General features: G+C 39.1%; 2 protein-coding genes across 3 annotated transcripts in view; both read left to right on the top strand.

Moving 5' to 3' along the window:
* Window positions 1-24,897, top strand: part of LOC135436671 (uncharacterized) — an 84,063-nt gene extending 59,166 nt beyond the window's left edge. The window contains exons 6-15 of one of the 2 annotated variants that reach the window (XM_064694354.1): window positions 11,545-11,655; window positions 11,804-12,617; window positions 18,948-19,038; window positions 19,095-20,125; window positions 20,671-20,847; window positions 20,907-21,099; window positions 21,156-21,420; window positions 21,488-21,665; window positions 21,977-21,988; window positions 22,055-24,897. In XM_064694354.1, coding sequence (XP_064550424.1) covers window positions 11,545-11,655; window positions 11,804-12,617; window positions 18,948-19,038; window positions 19,095-20,125; window positions 20,671-20,847; window positions 20,907-21,099; window positions 21,156-21,420; window positions 21,488-21,665; window positions 21,977-21,988; window positions 22,055-23,204 — 4,022 coding nt within the window. In that variant the 3' untranslated portion in view covers window positions 23,205-24,897. The remainder of the gene's footprint in view (window positions 1-11,544; window positions 11,656-11,803; window positions 12,618-18,947; window positions 19,039-19,094; window positions 20,126-20,670; window positions 20,848-20,906; window positions 21,100-21,155; window positions 21,421-21,487; window positions 21,666-21,976; window positions 21,989-22,054) is intronic. The other variant, XM_064694355.1, reaches the window with a different exon arrangement.
* On the top strand, window positions 8,157-10,203 carry LOC135436795 (golgin subfamily A member 6-like protein 25). Its single transcript, XM_064694515.1, has one exon. It carries the CDS (start codon window positions 8,259-8,261, stop codon window positions 9,846-9,848), a length of 1,590 nt encoding a protein of 529 aa, XP_064550585.1. The 5' UTR covers window positions 8,157-8,258; the 3' UTR covers window positions 9,849-10,203.
* Window positions 24,898-25,254: the final 357 nt, after the last annotated feature.

Genomic DNA, 25,254 nt, shown 5'->3' with positions numbered 1-25,254 from the left:
CAAAACCAAAATGTGCTCGCAGCAATAAAAATAACCAAGGAGAATGCCAGGAAAAAATGTAAATTTGCTAGCCAAGCAGGCGAGCGATAACAGCTCCCACACCGAGCAGTCATAACTATATGGACAGCGACAGTGTGGATATTAAATGTGAGCAGCATGAGTAGCAGACATCGCATTTTCAGCTAATAAAATCAGTCAGGCAGCAGTTAAAGCTGCCACACACTACCGAAAGCTGCAGAACGCATAAAATAGCGCAAACGAAATGTGAATGGAAATCACATTACAAAGTGGTTGGTTCGGTACACAATATGAAACAATTTGGAGCGCTTTTTTAGACTTTTTAATTTAAAGTTTAAAGGCGCGTTTTCTTGTCGAGCATATTTGGGTGATAAATACACCATAAGTTGTTATTATTTTATTTCAATACCTATACTCATGGGCACCTATGCATGCAGACATATTTTCCATTTGTCTTCTTTTTTTTTTAACTTCTTCAGCGAGATTTTGTCGAAATTGCAGCTGTTTTTCAATAAGAACATATAAACAGATCTTTGTTTTAGATGTCAAAAACGTGCTAAAAAGAGAAATATATATAATCATACAAATAGACTATAGTTAATACATTTTGCAGACTTCACTAGAATTTTTTGATTATCTCTGCTCTATATATATGGCAGTTACTCGCAAAAAGGATTTTCATGTTTTATATTCAATATTTATTTAAGCTTCTTTAAATCTTTTTACAGTGTTTTTTTCGTTTTTCATTTTTTTCATTATAATACTATATAAATAACATAAGAGCTTACTCATAACATGTCCATGTTCTATTAATGTTTTATACAATGTTGATAACTACTTAAACGCACCTCTTTACGTGATTCAGTCAGATGCCCAGAAAAAAAAAAGGAAAAGGAAAAGCCATGCACAGCTGTGAATCAAGGGAGAAAGAAGCATGGCCCTGATGGCCGCTTATTTGGGTAAACGATGGCCACACAAAAATACGCACACTACCCCCTGATTTATGCGCAAACACACACACACACACAGACAGACTTACCCTCACACACGCCCACTGAGTGTATGCCCAGCAGAAGGAGAACCGAATGTAATTCCTTTAGGAATGTGCGTGCGCATTTTGGTCAAGCATTTTTATGAATAATGGTACAACAACGTTGTCCATAAATAGGCCATAAAGGAGACTGGGCCAGGGACAGGCAGAGATATACATGTGTATCTCTCAAGACATAGATTTCGGTCTGGCACTGATATTAATCTCGAGTGTTTAACAATTAACGTTGGCTGCTCGGCTCCAAGTTGCAGGGCGGCACCACAGTTTGGCTTAGCGAAATCATTCTGAGCTGCTTTTTATGACAGCATAATTAGCTGGAGTTGTTGCCTGGCATAGGCGATTGCTTGTCTTGGCCGAAACACATTTCATTTATGATTTGTTTTACGCTAAGTGACAGCTAATGGACTTGCGACCATAAAAGGTGGCCAAGTGTCTGCGGAACCCAAGAAGCCATATGCCAGAATTGATTGCCACAGTAATGTGGTGATTGGTTTGACATTGACGTTGACTTTGACTTTGACGCTGAAGCTGACGTGGACGTAAACGTGGACGTTGACTTGAATCGCCTCAGTTGGCAAGTCATCAAAAACAAATACTGAAATACTGAAACAGTAGCAAAGCAATATTGAATTTCCGGTGCTACGGCATCGCTAGCTTCAGTGTTATGCTCTTGGCATTTGTTCATTCCAGGATAAAGTACAACAACCCTCGACTCAATCAATCGAAATTCTTGCGCAAAGACTTCATCTCATGCATATTGTAATTTGCAAGAACGTGAAGACAGTTGCAATTTAAACTTTAATTGCATTTCACTGAACTGGCAAAGTTCTCCCTTACCAAGTCCATGGCCAATGACTTGCGCACTTACACACTGACTACATATTTATATATATATGTTAACTGAAAAGTATTTTACCATTTCTGTCACCCATAATATACTACACATAATTGCATAATTTTCATGGAATTTAAATGTGGCCTGCCGCCCATTGATAAGCTCCAGGCCCCATCAAGTTGATTATTAGTGGAATGATTTCCATGCTTAACTAAATAAATAATGAAAGGGTATACAACTTGTGGGTTGGTATGCTTTAAATTTCCTATTCCTATCCTATAATAATCGTTATTCGATTCTTTGGAACAAACTTTAATCAGGCTCCCTTCCAAAGAATTATATTCTTCGTATTGCTGATATTGGATTGGATGATAAAATGACCATACTTCTCTGCCCAGCTTGAAATTTAATACAAAGCCATTCTCGTCCGACTTCTTAGGGTATCCTCGACTCTGGCGATTTACACTTTTCTCTGCACACATATATATGTAAATATGTTGCATATCTTTTGGCGCAAGCCTTTGCGTGTGCCGTTTGAAGCACATTAAGTGAATTATAATTTCATTATAATGCCTCCCCAACTCGCCTTTGAGTGTGTGCATAAATATTAAAGTTAAACTTTAACTTTTGCTCCGGATAATATTAGGTTGACTTTTTCGGGCTTGGGGGAGTGCTGCAGCGTTTTTGATGACAGTTTAATGTAACACATGTCACAGCAATGCGAGTGACAATGAAACGATACCAAATGGACACAAGCTTTTGTTCTTAGAATGTTTCTTAATGAAAATATTTTTATCGTTATGGGATACTCAGAAAAATTTGTCCACTTTCAAATGTTTGCACTTGAAATCATAGTTTGATGGCAGCAGAATAGTGTGCTTGAAGCTGGTTGAATAAATCACTATGGAAAAACTAAAAGCATGAATTCACATAACTAGTTAACTGCCGCAGCTAAGGCTGCCAAGAGGCATGGCTTTGTAGAGCCTGTGAATAGAGGCGCGGCTGTCACCTCTACCACAATCTATAATATATAATTATAGCAACGAAGCTATAATTGCCACGGCTTTCCACAATCGATGGCCACACGTGTGCCCAAAAGGCACGGCGTTCCAGTGGATGGGATGATGAAGGTGACAGCGTCTACCTCTCCTTCCCACAGGGTCTGCAACACCGTGCCAATTGCCGCCTGCCTATGACAAGCTCACGCTTATTCGCCCCCATAAAATCTAGGCTAGAGGGTAAACTCTCAAGACAACGATCTATTACCTCGAAGTACACGGACTTCTGTTGTTATCCATACCGTAGAGCACAGCGACGGCGCTGTCCATTTCTACTTAAGAGAAAATAAACGATGTAATATAAATATATACAATTATTAAAAAATCATGCTATATTATTTATTAAAAACAACAGTCTATATGCCATATCAAAGCTCACATTTTCCGAAAATGAATAATTGATTAACTTTATTTACAAGCCCGAAGTTCAGAGCTTTTTATTTCATTATTTATGTATATATATGTACATCACCCCTTTTCCACTTGAAATGTTATCACAACTGTTGTTTGTAGTGTTATTTATTTTTTTTATAATGTTCTGTTTAATTTGAGAAAAGCCAAAATCAAAAAAAAAATTCAGACTGCCCGGTATGATTATTTAATTTTCAAACTCAGGTATAAGTAGTCCCTTAAAAATATTTAAAACATACAATAGATGTAGAAATCAAATAGGACTATCAAAAGGTAGAGCCTTCTGCAAATAATTTTAAAAATATTTGTTTTAATTTGTTAAATATTTAAAAGTTTTCAAAGATTTTGGAATGGTGTTGGAAACGAAAATATGAATCCAGGTGATAGTTAAACAAATAATTAACTTAATATGCCATCATGGCTATAAAAAATGTTCAAAGAACACAAAATTATAAAAATGTTGAATATATTTTAATGTTACATCTGAAAGAGATATGCTAATATACGCAGGCCCGTAAGCCATATCCTTTGTGGTTGCTATTCACCCCAGCCCACATACATATTCACATTCTTGTATCGCAACGTTGCCAAAGCCAAGAAAATGCGCATTCTGTGGCCATCGCTGCGACTACAGAGACTACAGAGGAGCGCATACTTAGCGTCAACTGTCTGCACTTTGCATATGCTTTAAGCCACACGCATACATGGATGTAATGAATAGAAGTATGATGTGTGTGTGTGTGCTCTAATTCATATGTATTTGTGCTTTTTCATTTTATACATTTAAATATTCATGGGCTGCTTAAAATATATATTACCGCAGCTGTGTGAGTTAGTTAGGTTGTCTAGTACATCAGTGGCTGAATGTGTCTGTCTGTCTGTGTGTGCGTGTGTGTATTTGGCAACCAAATGCACAAACATTTCATGGAAATGGCTTTACGGTTTTTGGCTTGTTTCCTTGTGCTTTGCGGTGTTTGTTTTTAAACCAGCAAATTTGGTCAACCAAGCGATGTTATTTACAATCAGCTCATGAGAAAATAAAACAAAATGAATATGAAAGCCAAACGAAAAAAGTTGCATTTCCAAAATTGAAAAACCTGGTGAGAATAGGAGAAACGGTAATAGAGGTCCGCACGCTGCGCACATATCAAAATTTCAAGCGTAAATGAAATAAATGCGAAGTGCTGCGTTTTTGCTTGGTCAAGTGAACAAATTTCTAAATAAAAGCAATATCAACCGAAAAAAAAACATTTGTTTGCCAAATGCACAGCAGCATAAAATATATGGCAGGCAGGTAAATAAATTGGCCGGGCCACATGGCCAACGCAAATGTGGCTCCAACTACAACACATTGCAGGCACCGCACCCAAAAACGCAATCAGCACATGTCGCACTTGGCGTATACGTCATGTTATTTGCATAGAAATGCATTGAGATGATTTTTCCGCAAGTGGATGCGTGGGTGTGTGTGATTTTTGGCAAAATAAACTGAATAACAACGTATCTGAGCTTTAATTCAAGTCGAATTTGATTTCCTTTGGAATAAAGATCTACAGCAATTATTCTCTAGGTTTTTTATAATCGATTATAATTAACGGCAGAGTTTTAGGAATTCCAAATCAAATATGTCAAGGATGTGAGCTATGTAAAACCAAATAGTTTTTTTCTAGAACACATTAGCTACAATCTAATTAACTAATTTTAAATCAATCCTGGAATTCAAATGTACTTTTTTTTATCAACCGAACCCTAAGCCAAACCAGTGTCCCAGCTTTTGTTAGGGATCAAATTTAGTTTTGAATTGTTTGCAGTTGATTCAAACTGTAATCAAAAACATTAACATTTTTATATATTGATTATGATTTAGCCAATGCCTAATAAGGCTCTTTTATTTATATTTATTTTAATATAAAATTTCTTTAACCAGCAAGAACGTAATTTTGCATGGAATTTCAATGTTTGCTATCAGATCAAAGATCCTTCGGCTCCTTGGTGGAAATGGGGGATCAATGATTTGGGGGTTGAAGCTTGAGATTCAAACTCATTTGCGAAAATCTTAATTTCTACATAAACGTTCATGAATACAAATTTTTCAGCGATTCTCCAAATTCCACCCTCCACCTTAACTAATTTCTTAAGATCTTTCTACAAATCTATTTACGATGTGTTTCTTACAAATCTACACCTCCTTTGTGGAAATGATGGATTCTAGATTTGGTCGGTGAAGTTTTGGATTAAAACTCATTTTGCAAAGATCATAATTCCTACATAAAAGATCATGAATATACATGTTTAATTGATTTTCTAAATTTTATCCGCCCATCGATCGGCCTCAAAATGATTTTAAAGAACTTTATGAAAGTTTATTTGCACGTGTTTCACACTTTCTGAAAAGATTGCATGAACGAATGTTTAATTTTCGGCTTTGAAATCATTTTACGTGTTTCAATCATTTCTGACGTATGTGGTATTTGCATAGAAATGCATTGAGATGATTTTTCCGCAAGTATGTGTGGATATGTGCATGTGCTTGTGGGCAAAAAAAGACTAACTAAAACGATTTCAAATTCGCTTTCAAAATACTATGTCGAATATAATTTGAGAAGTGGGTAGACGATGCGACGAAATGGGTAAAAATTGATGTCGAAAAGCTTGACCCCGGCAAAGCCGGCAAATACCCGCAAGAAATAAGAAAAGATTGTTGCTCATGTCTGGAATTAATCTTCAATACTAATATATCTGAATAATAGATTTTTTAAATGCTTATACACATACTCATATGATATGAAGAGTTAGCTGTTCTACTGCCTGCTCGCAGCCATGCAAATTCATGAAGCAATTTAAATGATGGCAATATTAAATTTCTGGAGAAAACTCATGCCAAATTGCCTGAAGACGCAGCCACCAACTTTGTTCTGAAAATGTGCTGGCAAAAACAAAAACATGTTCACCCGAAAATCATGCGAATGTGGCCAAAGAAGTGAGCGGCATGTTGACAGCAAAGCGGAGCCGTGCAGTTTCGTAATGGCACAATTTTGCACTTGAGCAAACAAGCGCTTGCCAATATTTCGGCAGGGAAAACTGAAGAGTAGCAGCAAGTTGCGCCAGTTGTTAGGGAGACACAACAGCAGCAAGAACAACAACAACAAGTTTGTCGTTCACACACATATGGCAAAGGACTCAGTTGCAACACAGAGGTGTGGCGTCTGGGCAAAAGTTTTGCAACTTTTCATCTCGCATCTGAGTTAATTAGTGTGGCAGTTGCATTGCTAATTGAGTTAAGGGCAACAGCAGCAGCCGCAGCAGCAGCAGCAGCAACAAGAGCAAGTGCCACATACGTTTTTGAGAAGAAAAACAGCCAAGGATCTTGCACTCCTTGCGCACAGCTGAAAAAGCAATAGAAACCGAAACACAAACACAAGCAACAACAATGCCTTGTGTCTGAGCTGTGAATGTGATAAATGTTTGATGCAGCCACGCTCTCCAGGCGCAGATGTTAAACGAATTAATTCAGTTTTTGGCACGCACACGGAACGATGCCGGCAATTGGGTTAAACGCTTTTGACAACATGACGTATGCACAATATCTTATTAGCACTCACTTTTCGCCAGCTCATGGCCAATTAATGTACAGCCGTAAAAGTGCCGCAATGAGATACGACAGGCGTTGGCAATCGCCGCCAACTGAATTCGTTGCCTCCGCGATGCTCATTAATTATGCACTTGCGCTTCCCAGAAATCTGACATTCAGCATGACAAGGCACAAAATGGCGTATTCGCTCACCTCTTGTGCGTATATGTGTATAAGTGCATATACTTTGATGATATGCAAATGACACTGATTACATATAGACAAGTCTTTCGTTCCAGTTCTCGAAAGCATTATGATGGAATATTGACTTCTATATACATATATAGTATTTTTGTAAAATTATTAGCAGCATTTATTGTTGTTAAGCCTATTTACCGTTAATTACTTTTTAGCCAATGTTCTTTTAAATATTATTATTATTTTATTTACATTATAAGATAAGTTGTTTCCTAAGAATTTAGCAAGAAGTTTTGATCTAGCAAAACGATAGTAAGCTGGTCCTAAACGTAGCCCTTACAACGTCTGTGATCTTAGAGAACATCCCGAAAGTGGTATAAGTCATATATTGACAGTAAAGAAAGCGAATCCGCTATTGGTTAACAGAATGCGAATAATAAAATAATATGAAAATTAAAAATATTGTTAACATAATTAACTTTTCGTACAGTACCTTTAACGATACCTCCCCTATTTCCATAATAACAATAAATATCGATATCGCCTTAAATTAATAACTCACATACAACTGAATGTCATATTTAAGGCCTCAAAAATTACCTAAAAATTGAAATATAAACAGTGAAGTTATTTAAGAAGACTTATGCCACAAATTAAAGCTGTGGGAAGAAGAAGCACAAAAATGCATATGCCACAGAGTACAGCTGTATGAAGAAGGTGCAAGGTACTCCAGCCTAGAAATAAAAATAACCTAGAACATTTTTAAATTGATAAATTTTTAAAGAAAATTAAGATTTTGATATTAGAAAACGTATTGTAAACTCTTGATTTAAGGTTTGGCATGACATTTAATTACAGATTAAAAATAATTATAATGGATATCGAAAAAAATTGATATATTCCTGCTAGAATGCCCAACTAATGTTATTGAGTAGGCTGCTTGACTAACGTCTAAATTAATCAGAATTCATTTCGAGTTCTAATAAGTCACAACTAGAATTAAAATTTGAATCTTAATTGTATAAAGTTGGCTACAAACATAAAACATCCAGAATAAATTGACAAACTAATTTGTCTTTCGTAGAGATTATTTATATTTGGTTAATTTCCTTTAAAATGCAGAACCATGGCAAAGGGGAAGAACACTTTCAGTTTATCCAACGCACAGATCGGAAGAGCCTGCACTCGCAGATTGGGCTGCTCGTAGCCAAGGCACAGCAGACGGCTAACGAGGACCTGCAAGGGCGCAGTTTACGCGTGAAGGCTCTACTCGAAAAGGAGGACAAAGTGTTCGAGCAGGAGTTTGCCAGCAAGGTGAGGAATCGCTTTGATGAGGAGATACGCGAACGCCAGGAACAGCTGCACGAGATCAAGGAGGCGCGCGACAAGCGCCACAAGAAGTTCGTCGATGTAAAGCGAATGCAACAGGTCATGCTTAATTGCTATGAAATACGCGAGGCGATGCGCCAGCAAGATCGAACCAACAACAAACTATGTCTAGAGGAGCAGATGCAGGAGAACATGCGCATGAAGCGGCGTGAATGCGAAAGAGAGCACTATTGGCAGAAGCTGGAGGAGCGGCGCTGGGAGGACTACGATCGAATGCACAATTATGAGATGCGCAAGCGCGTACAGTTGCAGGATCAGATATGCCAGGTGCTGCAGGCACAGCTGGCCGAACATGAAGAGAAACGCCAGAAGGAGCGCGAGGAGAAACGTCTGGACACAATCAAAGTGGACCAATTAATAGAGGATCTCCGCCTGGAAGAATTCGACTCCAAGCACCGGGCAGCGAGCGGCGATAAGGAGAAATATCGCCTCGAACTGCTCGAGGACATTAAACGCCGCAAATGCGCAAAGCTGGCCGCCTGGGAGGCTGACAAAGCCGAACATGAGGAATTCATACGCGAAACGCAACGCCTCGAGGCGGAGGCCAAGGAGCGCATCTGGCAGTCCAAGCGGCAGCTGTCGCGTGCCACACACGAGTACATAGCCTATGTGCGGCGCATGCGCAACCTTGAGCTGGGCATCGAGAAGATGATGAACGATCGCATCGATGATCTATACCATGTGGACCTCTGCTGCAAGAGCAACATTGCCGAGACGACTCGCCTCAAGGGCGAGGAGGCGGCACGCTGCCACACGCAGCTCAAGAAGCAAATCTGTGAGGAAATCGAGCGTAAAATGCGCCAGGAGGCCGAACAGCGCGAGAACAAGATGCTCGAGAATCGTTTTGTCCATCCGCCAGTTACACGGGCCATGATACTCTGCAAACAACGTCAGATGTGCCTGGATTTGAATGCCCAAATCGTCGAGATGAAACGCATTCAGGCCGAGGAGGAGAAGGCCTTCGAGCAAAAGCTAATGAAGGCCGTCGATGATCCACAGATTTGCATCCAGCTAGCTGCACAGTATATGGGCGAGGGCAAGGACTATCTGACCCCGCATCCCAACTGGAAAATACACGCGTGCCCCCAAAACAAATACGTCGCCAAGGCGCCCATGTCCCAGCAGCAGTTCGATGATCTTGTGGCAAACGCTGGCATTGACAAGTGTCCGTTCCCAAAGGCAGCTCGCCGGGATTGTGATTTTATGGCTCAGCCGTGTGAAAAGCCACCACCAGCTAAGAAAATGGATTTCGGTGCTGGGGACAGTGAGCCGCCGACCCAAAAGGATGCATTCAAGAGCTGCAATTGCAATACTTAATCCCATGTTCCATGAACAAATTGTGATCTCGTGCCAATTCAGATACGACAATTTAAAAGATTAGTTTAGTTTTATTCACTTTTTGTCAGTTAGTCAATCCTCAATGAATTAGGCTGCGACAAGTTTAATATTTTAATTGTAAAGCATTTAAAAATGTAAGACTTAATTCAAACATCAAGCAAAAATTTTGATCATATATCATATGCATATCATATGCACAGCTGGTAGAAGGAACTTCGCAAGTCAAGACTAAATGAACTCAGCTTGAAGCTGAAAAAATTTGCCAAATGCTTGGTAATGTAAACTATTTTGTGTTGTTTGTCTTCAATATTAATAAAATTGTTAAACAGTTGGAGAGTCCGTTTAATGCTAGCTTTGGTTCAAATCTTTAATATTTTTATAAATTATACAATATTATATTTATGATTTACTTAAGGAATATATATTTAATGGTCGTTCAGGAACAGAAACAGGCCCAGGGCTTAATAATAACATTTTTCGTAAGTGGTTACAAGTTTGCAGAGTCTGCATTTTTTACAAAAGTTGAGCAGTGTCACACAATTCAATATATTCCAATAAGGATAATTTTCCTTTAGTGGTGGAAAAATATACATTCACATATTTCTAACACCGATACCATTTCATATATATTGATTGGAAGTATTTACTAAAAACAAGAAAGAATGACTATATACCCTTTTACAATGTATAGATTAGTGAAAGGAATAGTGAAGCTCATAACTGCTGAAATTTGTGACTATATCTTGAAAAAACATTTTGCATAAACAAACTCATTTTCTGACCGGATTTCTCTTTAGAGCTTTATGATAAAGAAGTCCGATGTTAATAAGACATGGCGCATATGTGAGGAGGATATCTTTATAAGCAAAAATATTGCCATATAAAAACTATTTTCAACGATCATTACAGCTGCATTGGGGCAACATTAAATCGGACCAATGCTAGTTTCATGGCGATAGCTTTAAGACTGAGACACATGATTGCATAGATTTGGACAGACAGACAGACAGACGGACGGACAAGACTTTATCGACTCGGCTGTTGATACCGGTCAGGAATATATATAGTAAAATGAATGGGGTCGTAAATGTCTCCTATACCTTACACATTTCATAGCAATATTGCCCTCTGCAAGGTTAAATATGTTTGGAAAACTTTCTTGACTTTATAATCTCTTATACGAGCACATTTTCTTAAAATCATTTTATTTTTAAACGGCTTTTGGGTTGCCTAAAAGGTTGCTCTGTTGCCTTATGCTCCATTTGTGTGTATTTTGTTGAAAAGCGTCGGGTTTCTTAACTTAATTAATATTGAATTTTGTTGTATTAGGCTTACGTGCTTTGTGTAGCTTATGTATCAAGTGGCCGGCGTGGGGGTGGTGGGCGTGGTTGTTAGGCCAAATTATAATACCCACACTCCAACAGCTTAACTTCAATAAACTTTAATCTACACCCAAAAGTTCTAACACTCAATATGAGATTTAATGCTGGAATCGAAAGGCCGTCCCAACTAAATTTGATCCAACGTGCAACAACAATGCAATTTTGTTTTCAGCTCGAAATCGAAAAGTTGCCACCAAGAGTGTCACAGCTGTCGAGTTATCCACCCAACCACACGCTCTATCTCCATCTCGTTCTTTCAACTTAATATCTGTGTATCGTTTCTCTACTTGCAGACGAGAATTGGGGCCTACCGCTAGCCATTGCGACCAACTTGCATATACCTTATCGCATTGAAATCGGCGACACAATACGTGACATGCATGAGCAGGAAAAGCCGGGCAAAGGTATGTACATACATATATATATTGCGTAGGTGCTGGCAATGCCAATTGGCCAGTCGAACAGATCAAAAGCAAAAAATCAGCACTTACACTTGCATGCATGTTGCCAACTAACCACACATCTCTTCCCCTCTCTCTCTCTCGAGCTTAGCAATTATTATTACGGCGCCTCTGAACGATGAGAGCACGCTGCGTTGGCTTGGGACTGGCAAGTGGGCAGAGCAGGACCAGCACACAAAAGTATTGCTCATCGATATTGTGGCCAGCTCATTGAATGTCGAGCACCGACTCTACAAATATTTGGCACGCATCAATGCGGCCACTGGCAATGGTAATGGTAATGGCAACAGCAATGGCAACAGCAATGGCAACAGCAATGGCAATGGCAATGGCAATGGGAGCAGCATACCGCAGTTGCCCGTGTCCGGGCTGGTGACCAGCAATCTGTTGGTGCTGACGCTGCTAAGCGATAAGCATCGACACTTTCTGAATGCGGCCGGGATTGGCATGGCCATGGTGCACAATTTTCGTACACCAGCGTCTGGCCATGCGGTGAATGGAGTGGATAACCCAATGGAGGCATTGGCTCATCAAAATGCCAGCCTCAACAAGCTGCGACCCTTTATGAATCTGTTCTCGCTTTACGATCTGTTGCTGTCGCACATTGTGGCGGGCAGTGCAACGGCGACAATACCGAAATACGATTTTTTAGTTCTCGACATTGTTGTGGATGCTGCGCTTGCCACATACAAATGGCGGCCGTTGCTCATACTGGAGGGCGGCAAGGGTGCAGGTCACGGCAGTTATATAACGCACTCCATTCAACCCGGATACGATGAATGGCTGTTGGTCAGCAGCGTTCAAATGTGGCATTGTGGCGCCATCTGTTGGACAATCGCAGCAATATGCATGGGCTTACTGGTCATCATTGTGGTTGCCAGCGTGGCTGCCGGCGTAGCCGTGAGGTAAGTGACTCTCGCATCCACACAACTGATACTAAAGCAAACAAAAAAGATCGCCTGTCGTCGACACGCCGAAAATTAAATACCCTTATAGACATACACATCACTTAGAGCTTGTAGATATGCGAGGCGAAGCTCGTAGTTGATGAGTTTGGTAAAGATATCTAGAACAAAAATTGGGTTTTGAGCGATTCTTCCTATAGAACTACATGATATAATAGTCTGATTATGATAAGCGTTTGTTCATATGCAAGAAGCATGATACAAATCGTAAGAAAAGTGGTTAATACAAGAACTTTATTTTGACTGTTTGCTAAGTTTGGCGAAGATATGTATCTCAAACAACAGATCATGTTCCCATACAAAAACATATTTTCGGCGTATTCTTCCCATAGAGCTTTTATGATTTAGTAGTCCGACATTGATAAGAGTTTAATCACATGATTTCCACTAATTTCTTGCTTGTTTTAATGAAAACCAGAAAATAATATTTGATTAAGAATCGATCATTTAAACTAAAGTAGACAGTCGTTAATAACTATCGATAATATTTCATGCTAATTTTGAGAAATGGACCTTTAGGCATTTAAAATAGTTTAATGATAGATGTCGATGTTAAACCCATGCAAAGGGTATTAAAACTTTCTCTTGAAATCAAGGAGTCATCTCCGACCTCATAAAGAGTATATATTCTTGATCAGTATCAACAGCCGAGTTTATGTGGCCATGTCTGTCTATCTGTTTCTATGCGAACAAGTCTCTCAGTTTTAAAGCTATCGTCTTGAAACGTTGCATACGTCCCTCTTTCTGTTGCTCGCAGTATATATGTCGGCTTGAACCGGCTTGATCGGACCACTATATCATATAGCTGCCATAGGAACTATCGGTCGAAACTTAGGTTGTTGTATGGATAACTTTTTATTTATGAAGATATCTTACTAAAACTTGGCATTTATAAATTTAACTCTGCCCCCTAAATGTATATAAAAATCTTATCAACATTGGACCACTACATAATATAGCTGCTATCGGTGGAATAGTAGGATCTTATATAGAAAAATATTCTGTTTTCAAAGATATTTCAACAAACTCAGCAATTTCGAGCTGCACTATTCTCAGATATTTGCAAAAGAGAAATGTCGGTGCGAAGATATCCTTACTTTCCCGTTTCTGGTATCCCATCACCCCATATACTTATTCAAAGATTAGGGGAAAAACCAAGCAGATATTTATAAATATTTATAAAAAAATGTATTCCAATATATTATACAATCAATACTGCTTACCACTAAGGTAACTAACAACTTTTCTTGTTGGTTAGTAATAAATGCGATTCGATTTCATCTATAGTTGAGCTTAATAGGTTGAAATTCCTTTAATATGTATAATATTTTGTAAATATTTGCTTATTTTAGATCATTATCCGGCAGGTTACATTTGCCAAAACCACAAAAGATAGGCATAGTCAATTAGCGCGCCTTAAAGGCAGTTTCGCCCTTTTAAAGCTTCGCCCACGTAATTCAGCGCAATTGACTTGGGCGTAAAATATTTTGCGCGTAGCAATTTCCATTTTAATTTTCATCATTAGGATTTTTCTCGGTTTCTCCCCCCTTTTCGGCTGTTAGTTGCCTGATGAAACTTTCGGGGATGTAAATTGTAGAGAAAAAATGTCTGTTTTGTTTATGTACAAGACATAATTAAATAGCTTTTAATTGTATTAAGTGAGGCATGCAAATGAATAAATTAAATTTGAATTTGCTTTACATTTTTATTGGCATTCTCAATTAAGGCTTATAGCTTGGAATAAACAACTCAACTGATTTGAAACTAATAACATAGTCCTCAATTTATCACTTCAATAAACGAATTTCTTATCACAAGGAAGCACTCAATGGCATTCTTGAAATCCTTCAAACTGCGTGCTTCAATTATCCCAAATCGCATAGCATTAAATGCAAATTACAAACTGGTTAGCCAAAAATCATTTAAGCAAAATCAATACACACGCCACAGATGAATTTCACACACACACACACACACACACGCACACCTGGTCGTCCATTAAAACGAACATTTAATTAATTACATTCATCAAAGCGTAGCATAAGCTACGCACCGCACATTTAAATTGTCGTCTGGCAGTTGACATTTATACACCGCAAACACTCACACACACACACACACGCACACACACTCGGACCGTCAAAGAAAAACACAGATACACACGCACACAATCGCAGGAAACAAACATGTCAAGTGCGGTTAAACAAATCATTTACTCTTTGACATGTGAGCAACACTTCCCACGAGAGCCTCAATTATTGCAGCTGCAATTATATTTTAAAGTCGAGGTCTTTAAATTGGCCACATGTCCGACTTAAAGCCACAGTCATCAGAAACTATTTTCGCCGACGCTCAAAATGCAACTCATGAAGTTTTAATTAGCGTACGCCGGACAAAACGGAAAAACACGACCGGACACCAAAACTGAAAAAGGGCAAGACAAACAGAAACATGCAAAACAAGCAGTGCCCAAGGCGAATACCCTTTCATTCCGATGGAGCCGAGTTACTTAATAAGATCGATCAGTTAGCACTTTTTAAGCAATTATTAATGGTAATACATTAGTTGTATTTCTTATATAATTTTTGTTAATATTATTTCTAATTATTACTAAAAAATTATTATTATATTAACATGTTTATTATTTATTAAAATTACTTTTCAACTGTGGATACCGGATCTGAAGCCTCGCTGTCAAGGACCTTTTGCGAAAAGCTGAATCAGAAAAAAGTCTAACCAAACAACTTCCTTCGAAAATATATGTTTTAAGCATTTCAATGTGCCCAAAAAAGATAGGGTACATAAATGATGCTCACGCGCAGGTGTTTTTATGCTGAACGATCCCGTTGATTATCAGCTCGGTTAACGGACAGGTAAAACTTTTCTGTGGCTAAGCCGTAAGCTGTGCCGTAAATAGAAAAACTTTAATGGCTTTGGGGCTGGCTACTTAACAGCCGTTACACGTGGGCCCAAAGAGTTTCGACTAGGTCTAGATAAAGCCCATTAATGCGCATAATACACTTAACCTTACTCAACTTGGCCACGTGGCAAACTTCTGGCCCAACAATTGTTGCATGAATTTGCTCTTTTCCATCGCTGGCGTGCGGTTTTCCGGCTAATGCCAGCGAGTCTTGTATTACCAACTAGCTGAAAGTATGTACGCAACTGGGAAAATAAAGTTTTTTAGATTCAACCACAAGAGCCAACGACTGACTAGGCTAATAGATGTTGATTGCAGGGTGAGGGTAAATTTGAAAAAGACATGTAAGCATACTTTAGTCGTCTGTGCTCGACTGCAAAGTACCCTGTACCCCTTATTTTATATAATATTTTGCTAATTACAATGGGTACAGGGCATAAAAACAAGCCCGACAAGGAGATTCCCCTTACCCAAAAGGGTCACATAACTATTATTTTTTTTGGAAAATAATCCACACATTCCCCCAATTTTGACATTTATATACACACAACGCTAAAAAAAAAACTGGTTTTAAAATTGATATTTGGCGATATTATGGATATAGAAAAGATATCAGGAATGAAGGTCAGCTCCTTCTATAAATATTCTAGGAATGTCTTTAAAGAATATTTATTTTAAAATTTAAGACTCTGTCTTTTGTAATTTCCAAGAGCGACGCATACTCTTTCCTCAGCTTGTCGTAAGGATCAGGAATATATTTATGTTACAATAATTTGCACAAAATCATAAAACCATCTTTTACCCACTTTCATGGTTAAAAAAAAGCTGGTGCAGAACTAAAAATGAATCTGCGTGATTTCAAGCTACAGTTAATTAAGCTAACTATAAAGTTGCTTTCGGTATTTGTTTCTGTTGCGTAAAATTGCTGCAAGTCCAGTTTTTGTCAAGCATGCAACAAATAACCTACAAAGGACCCCAACTAAGCTTAAATAACAACGGGCACAAATCAGGGCATAATTCAGTTAAATGCTGCTCACAGCAAGCTAACTTGTTTGGCTAATCGACTTTCGAATGCTTACATTAAGCATAAAATGGGAATTTTAAGCCAGCCCGGCAGATTGTACTAAAATGTTGGCATAATTATGAAAAACGTGGCCACAGAATGTAGCATATATTGAATGGCGCCAATGTAAATGGCAATTAATTGATTTAAGTGTTTATACCCTGTATTCATTACAAATTAGAAATAATTGAGGTATGCTGCTTTGAGCATGTTTATGTTACAGGCAAAAGGAGCCGGTCTAACGGTCTGCCTCTTCGTCAAACTTCTATTCGTCTTGCCATATAAATAAAAGCCTCGATCTGACAGAATATAAGAAAAACCGAGTCTTACATATTGAAACTTAATTACGCGCAGCTTAGATTTTAAGTCGTCATCAGTAAAAATCGATTTTGATATTAGTTTTTTTCAGCATATCTCTGAGTTTCCCTAGTACCACCAAATTTAAGAAAAACACAATTTAGCCTTTTTCAAGCTACGATAATTTCATAAAGACACCTGACACTCAATTTATCCCAGAATGATTTTTCCATAGTAGTATGTATCGAAGATAGTTTGGAACGACAGCTTGGTGCAGAGTGCTGGGTATCTGCTAGTCAGGCACACGCTACTCTTTTTTGTAAAGAAATTGTAATCAATTCAAAAGCCATTGACTCTAAATCAGTAGCAAAGCTCATTTATTTTTCTGCAATTTGTACTTTTCCAGCAACTGGAACTTTATCCACAAGTCTCCAACTAACGAACAATCTCTTAATGAAGCTTAAAGCTCAAACAATTATGCTAATGTGGCTATGTATTTTAAAAATCAACTGTTTAAATAATAAATAAAGCAATTACTCAGTTGCTAATTGTTTGATTGCCATTTCCATTACACTTTACAGCGAACGTAAATACTAGTCAATTTGTGTTTACAATTAAATCAAGAATCAGAGATATGCTCATTTTAAATCTAAAACGAAATTCGAATGTAAGCGCTAATTTGTTCCTGATTTTGTAGCAAGAACAACACACCCAACAAAAGAGGTGTCGAAATATAATACATTTTGATGGGATAATGAGAAAATGGCGCAGAATGGCAGAATGGGACCCAAAGAAATCAATTTTGGACGAGTGTCTTTGATATAAAATGTATAAAATAGATAGTAGAACTAAAAATATACAAGATACATAAATCAAGTACTTTTTGTACTTTTTGTTATAAGAAAGTTTTAATCCGCTCTAATTAAAGGCTGTCGATTGGTTTAATTCGAATCATAAACTTTACATGAAATTGTTCAATTTAATCTAAAGTATATTAACTTATTACAAGAACAAATCAGAAAAATATTTAACTTCACTGTGGGCTTAAAAATGTTTTATTTTTTTTTGTTTTAAGGAGTTTTAGAAAGATTGTGTTCCTTATCCCTAACACCAAACAGAATTCTCTGCAGGGTATCGATCAGTAATCAGCTTCCTTTGTTATTTATAGGCCGTATCAGAACACACACGTATAATAGAACCAAAAATTTATTTTACAGAAATTCGTTGATTCGTTCAAGCATTACGGAGTATTCTGCTCAGAGTCTTCGCTTCCTGTTATAAATTCTGATCTTTTATCATTATTTTACTATTATCATCAACTACATTCCCTCGATAGTGTCCCAGAATCTGGAATACTAGTGTCGTCCGATAATGTAAAGTTGCGTCTTAAATATAATCTGTAATCTATCAAAAGCCGACATTGATGCCTTTCATTCTTTGTTTCAAGTAAACCTTGTTAATTTTGAAATGGTTTCTTACATACTTGACAGCTTGCTGATTGAACTTAAATATCTGGTGTCATTCTTGATCGTAAACTACAAGCGATGGTCGAATGCGATTGAGGACCCTTTTTATATCTCTTGCACGACCTACACTTCAGTATACCTCGTGCGTCTGGTTAGCACAATATTCTATTTATCAAAAGAGAATTAAATCTGTATAAAAAACTATTCTTGTTATATGACCTTCATGGATTAAACCGGAATCCTAGTGTGCGGCTGCCTTCATACTCTAGTTGACTCCTGATGATTAATATGCCCTCTTTAATTTATGTAAAGTTATGCTCGGTGTTATATTTATTCATAAGTTAATTACGGGCGAAATCGACTCCTCTGGGTTGACTAGCCAATTAAACATGTTTGTCCCTACTAGAATAACATGTAATTATCCCTTATCCTACATCTCTTAACTTTTGTCCAACTAGCTGTGCATTGCATGTTTTCGCCATTATTAATAATTAATCGCTTCATCATTTTCGACCAATATCCAGAAACTACTTTTTACGCAAAAGACTGTCGAAGGGACCCAACAAAATTGTGCTCTCGGCCAGTGACTTTGTATTTCCCGTGGACTCCCGTCGCGTAAGTCAACGCTTTCACCTGAATATACTACCCAGAAATGAAATAAGCTTTCACAGGTGGACGAGGGCATCGAGGCGATGCTCTGCTGCTGGCTACAACAGCTACAGGAATTCGGAGGTCCCGAGGTGGACAAGCCGGATCTGCTCAAGGGCTCCATTGGCTCGCTAAAAAATTTGGGTTTTGTCATACCCGGCGCAACAGGAGCTGGCAACAACGGTGCCATAACTGGAACTGGAGGAGCCGCCACAACGGCGACTGTCAATGGCAAGAGTGGCTCCACGGCCACGGGCAGCCTGGCGCGTCATAAGCCGGCACATCTGGACATGCGGGCCCGCTACAATGGCGATCTGGTGCAGCTCAAGGAGATAAACTTGAATGGATCCACAGAGCTGCGCTCCAAGGCCATGGATCTGCTGGTGATGGCGCACGGACTGCGCCACGAGAATATAAATCCACTAATTGGCTGGCTATCGGATCCGAATCGCACAGCCATGGTTTTCGACTATTGCTCGCGCGGCTCACTGCAGGATGTGCTTATTATGGATGAGATTAAGCTGGACTGGTCCTTCCGTCTTAGTCTGCTTACCGATCTGGTACGCGGCATGCGCTACCTGCACGCCTCTCCCATTCGCATCCATGGTGCATTGACGTCCAGAAACTGTGTCGTCGACGCCAGATGGGTGCTCAAGGTAACCGACTATGGTCTGAATTCCTTTTACGAGTCGCAGGGCTTGTCGCCCTTGCCACGCAGCACTAAGGAATTACTGTGGACGGCGCCCGAGTTGCTGCGCACCATGAAAACGCAGCAACAGCAGCATCATCATCATCATAATCTACACGGACGTGTGCAGATGGGCACACAGCTGGGCGACGTCTACTCCTTCGGCATCATTATGCAGGAGGTGGTTGTCCGTGGTGAACCCTACTGCATGCTCTCACTCTCGCCGGACGAGATTATAGCCAAAATCAAAAAGCCACCGCCACTGATAAGGCCCTCAGTGTCCAAAGGAGCTGCCCCGCCAGAGGCCATCAACATAATGCGACAGTGTTGGGCCGAACAGCCCGAAATGCGACCTGATTTCAATTCGTAAGTATTAACAAGGAGGTCAATCTCATGAGATGTGGGAAATGCCATGAGGGGCATATAAACGACCTGGGTCAACTCTTCTTAATACCAGCTCTTTGCACTTGGATGCCAGCTATTATGTAAACTGTGACCTAGCCCGAAGAGTTATTATTATGTTGAATTTTTATGTATATGGGATACGGGTAACTACTGCCAAAAAAAAACGTCACAAGGATTCGAATTCCCTTTTACATATAATATATAAAAAAATATCAAAAAAATACACATTTCGACTTCAGCTGTGCCTCTTCTTCCCTCTGCCCCACACTATGGGAAACTAATTCTTGAAAAACTTCCAAGTTTATATTCCCATCTTTATAAAATGTTCGACCCTTAATTATGAAACATAAATGTTTACACAAATCAAAGCAAAAAAACATATCTTCTTAAATGATGTTTTAAATATTAGTTGTGGGAAGTTAACAAAAAAGTTATCAAATTTTTGGTACTACTAAGCTCATATGAGTTTGAGATTAGATTAGTATAAAATCTCATATTATTCACAGCGTTTACGAGCGCTTTAAGATGCTCAATCACGGACGTAAAGTCAACTTTGTGGACACAATGTTCCAAATGCTTGAGAAGTATTCGAACAATCTGGAGGAGCTAATACGCGAGCGCACCGAGCAACTGGACATTGAAAGAAAGAAGACTGAGCAGCTGCTAATTCGCATGTTACCAAGGTAAAGTACATAATAATAGTTGAATGTGTACTGTAAATTAACTTAATATTAATTCACAGCTCTGTTGCCGAGAAACTTAAGATGGGCCTGGCCGTCGATCCTGAGGAATTCTCTGATGTCACCATATACTTTAGCGACATTGTTGGTTTTACAACAATCGCAGCCCACTGCAGTCCCGTGCAGGTGGTGGATCTGCTCAACGACCTCTACACAATATTCGACGCAACAATCAATGCTTACAATGTCTACAAGGTAAGTGTTATATCGTATTATATAACCATCTTGAGATTGGAATGTCGCGCCTTCAGGTGGAGACCATCGGAGATGCTTATATGGTGGTCAGCGGGCTACCGGTGAAGATACCCGATCATGCCGAGCAGATAGCCACCATGGCGCTCGATCTGCTGCATCAAAGCGGACGCTTCAATGTCAAGCATCTGCCGGGCGTGCCGCTTCAGCTACGGATTGGTCTGCACACGGGTCCCTGCTGTGCCGGCGTTGTGGGTCTAACGATGCCGCGCTATTGCCTGTTTGGTGATACGGTCAATACGGCCTCCCGAATGGAATCTACGGGTAACATTTCACTTGTCTTTGCATAAATATACACGCATCACATATTACTCCAACTTGCGCTGCACAGGTTCCTCCTGGCGCATTCACATGTCGCAAGAGACTCGCGATCGCTTGGAGGCCCGTGGTGGATATTCCATAGAACCTCGCGGGCTCATCGATATCAAGGGCAAAGGCATGATGAACACGTTTTGGCTGCTGGGCAGAAAGGGATTCGACAAGCCGCTACCTGTGCCACCTCCCATTGGGTAAGTCAATCATCAAATTATAAATAAACCCATTAACTGTCAAAAGATCAGAAAAAATACACTTGGAAAAATTAGTTAACGTTATGCGATTATCAGAAAATATCATTTTATTTGGGAACAACAAAGAGTAGCTCAGATTATGCATAATTTTGCTATCGAGAATTTTCATAAAGAACTTTTTAACTTGTTTGACTATATCTTAGAGTATATCAGTTAAATGGCAATAGGTTTTTTTAAATTGATTAATTTTAAAAATAAAAGCCCTTTTCTTAAAATATTCATTGTGTCATTTAAAACACGCTGCACCTCAGGGAGTCGCATGGGTAGGTGAACAAAATTAATTACTGTGCTCGTTTTATACAAAACTAATACCAAATATTTGGCCACAGACTGGACGAATCCCTAATACGCAACTCGATCACACTGAAGGCGCAGGCGAACAAATCGCGCAACAGCACAAATCCCTCGTCCTCGCAGAGCTCTTCGCTGGCTGGTGAGTCGGTGGAGGTCAAGGTGGAGATAACACCACCCGCTAACACGGACATGTGCTCAAGCCATCTGCCCAATTCGTATTCGCTGGACTCGAATTCCACCAACACGATTAGCCCAAATCCGACGCTGTGCCCCGAGTTTCCCAGCAAAACGCCAAGCAGCACAAGTCCACAGTCGCGGAAGCTGTCTGAACTAACGCCGGATAGTCTGCTGAATCCGAACAGCTTTAATCGCTTGCCCAGCTCTACGGGCGGGTCTAGCTCCCGGCTGTATAAGAAGATTGAGGAAATGATGGATCTCAGCTCACCGTATAATCACTATAAATGCCTCAGTCCCAGCGAGAGCAACCTATCCCAGTTCTATGATGGCAAATATCTGTACGGAAATGCGGGCGGTGGCAGCGTCGCTGGAGCCACTGGACCTGGCAGTGGGGGCTGCTCCATTAGTGGCAGCTCCTCGAAGTTTGACAGCAAGCCCGGTTCGAGTCGCCTGCTGCGCCGTCAGTTCAGCCTGGACCGTGACGACCAGCAGGCCAAGGTGGAGCACCAGCACCAGCTCTCGCTGCAGGCGAACAACTATGCAGCCCTGATGTTTGCCAGCAAGAACTCCATGCTGGAGATACCGATGCTGCACGACACATCGCGCAGTCCGAAGGGCACATTGACACGGGCGCACAGGCAGAACTCTACCTCCATTGCGCAGGATCTGGAGAAGATTGAGGAAATACCGTTATCGCCGGCCTCCTCGCAACACCACAGCAGTCTCGATAGCAACCTAAATCGCAGTCCACCCTCCACCCAGGAAGCGCAATCGCCGCCGATGCTACCCCCGCCCGCTCCGGCCACCCAGCTGAGTCCACCTTTGCTCTCGGCACCCACCTCGCCGGCACCGTCGCGCACTCTGAATGGCCTGGATGCGCACAGCCGAAGCAGCAAGAACAATAACAACAACAGCAGCAGCAGCAGCGGCAGCCCCAATGCGCCAGAGGAAACCGCCAGGCCCGGCCCCGAGATAGTCCTCAGCGTGGAGCAGCTGCTGAGCAGATAGGACACAGTTTAGGCCTCTGCGCCAAGTAACTTATAAAGCTTTAGGTCCGAGGCCATCTTAATGTGAGTGTCCGAGAATTTGAGTGTTGTGATGTGCAAAGTAAAGTACCTCGATGCAGGCAAACTTGGTTCCAGCTGCAAAATAAAAGTACAATTTAGTTCAAGATTAGAAATGTCCCGCGATCGATATATTTGATACGGATATTCAAACTGGCTTGGATCGACATTAGACATTGTAGCCAATTAAATTTCCTAACTAGCTTTATTTTCTTATGATTCGCCCCATGGAAAACTGACGAAAGAGAGTAGAAAGTAGCCTTATATTTGATTTAATCTAAATTGATAATACGAAATAACAATTCGCATGATTCGTATTTAGTATAAATGTTAGAATACCGTAGAGACAATTGTCATAAAAAAATATTTAAATTCTATTTGTATCTGGTTAGTAAGTATAAAGATTCGGTTCGGTAACCATCTTAAGTATTAATCAATTTTGTGTGTAAGTCTAATCAAAAGTATAATTAACTACTTATATGGTATAATCAACTACATGCAATTTCTGAACTGAACAAAAACTATATCTGATCAAAATGTCGGGCTGATTCTTTCACTCACTCGAATGTGTTTTCAATTCTACACGAAGTTCCTTTCGAAGTATTGAAAATATACCTACATATATATACATACATATATACCAGTATGTAAATAAAGTTGAGATACTGTTAAAATATTAAAGAACGTATTTGGCGACAAGCATAATATCAAATAAGAATTAAATACGTGAATTTAGTTTTCTAAAGACAATCGTTGTTTATTTTATAAAACAAAACAAAGGCAAGAAGAAAAAACGTCTATCTACGGCACGCCGCAGATTTAATACCCTTGTAGACATATGGCTTTGAAGTGCTTTTATACAAAAGCTTTATTTTTGATCAATTGTTCCTATGGGAGCCATATGATATACTAATCCGGTTTGATAAAGTTTTTACATGAATGTTAAATGGAAAGTGAAGCTCGTAATTTTAAGGTTTCGTCAAGAAATCGTTTGTTATATACAAAAACTCATCCCACGACCGATTATTAACATGGTACACTGATGTTGATAAGACATAGCTCATATAAAAACTAGTAAATGCCAAGTTTGGGGACAAGTTATCTTGAAATATATTTTCTATGACAGCTGAATAATACAATAGCTGGCAGAGTTCGACACACAAACAGAACAAGTCTTAAAACTAAGAGACTTGTTTGCATAAAAGCAGACGGACAGAAATTGGTAAATTGGGCTTGAAAAGAGGACTCCTTCTATATGTTAGACATTATGTGACAAAATAATAATACCCGCTACAAGGGTATAACAAGAAAAGTACATTAGATTGTGGCGAAGGTAAAATATATGTGTTTAATGATCCGCAAGAGTTGATCTTATTGTCTATTTGTAGCGGCTCTTTGGTAGTCTAGTCGGATTGTAAACTACTCAACCTCTGTGTCAAGTATAAATATAAATATAAATATTTCATAAAAACAGCTAGAAAATCAAAAATATCAGTTAATAAATGTAAGTCTAGCTAAATTAACTGGAATATAATTCAAATTTAAATCAATTTCACTAATGCAAAACTTTTATAACCTACATAGGCTTAGCTCTAAGACCAAACAAAAAAAATGTTTAATTAGTGCAAATATTTTATTGTTTAATTTCTGTTTATTAAAAAATAAAATTCTGTTCATTTAATTGTATCTTAATTACCGGCTCAAACTACGACAGAACCCAATGTCAATTATGTCAAAGCTAAAAAAACGCATGTTATTTACCAGCTTTTATTTTATTTGTTTTGTTGTTTTTCTTAATTTACATCGAACGCGTTTATTTTGTGTTAATTAAGCTGACACTTTTGCTGTTACCTTTAAAGTTGGCATGAATATTAATAAACGGTTATATTACAAATAAAAATATATATAAATAAATTGAACGGTATTGTTAAATACTATTAATGGGAAATTTGATACCGATAATATTAAAAATTTTTATTTGGTATTCAGAAAAG

Source organism: Drosophila montana, unplaced genomic scaffold, assembly GCF_035044405.1.
Source record: "Drosophila montana isolate Dmon_TW-CO22-7 unplaced genomic scaffold, ASM3504440v1 contig_3733_1, whole genome shotgun sequence".
NCBI classification, from domain to species: domain Eukaryota; kingdom Metazoa; phylum Arthropoda; class Insecta; order Diptera; family Drosophilidae; genus Drosophila; species Drosophila montana.
The sequence above is the reverse complement of the archived record's forward strand: the minus strand, read 5'-3'. Positions and strand labels throughout refer to the sequence as shown.

Coding starts and splice junctions, on each gene's coding strand:
- LOC135436795 (XM_064694515.1), top strand. CDS start 8,259: ATGCAGAACCATGGCAAAGGGGAAGAACACTTTCAGTTTATCCAACGC.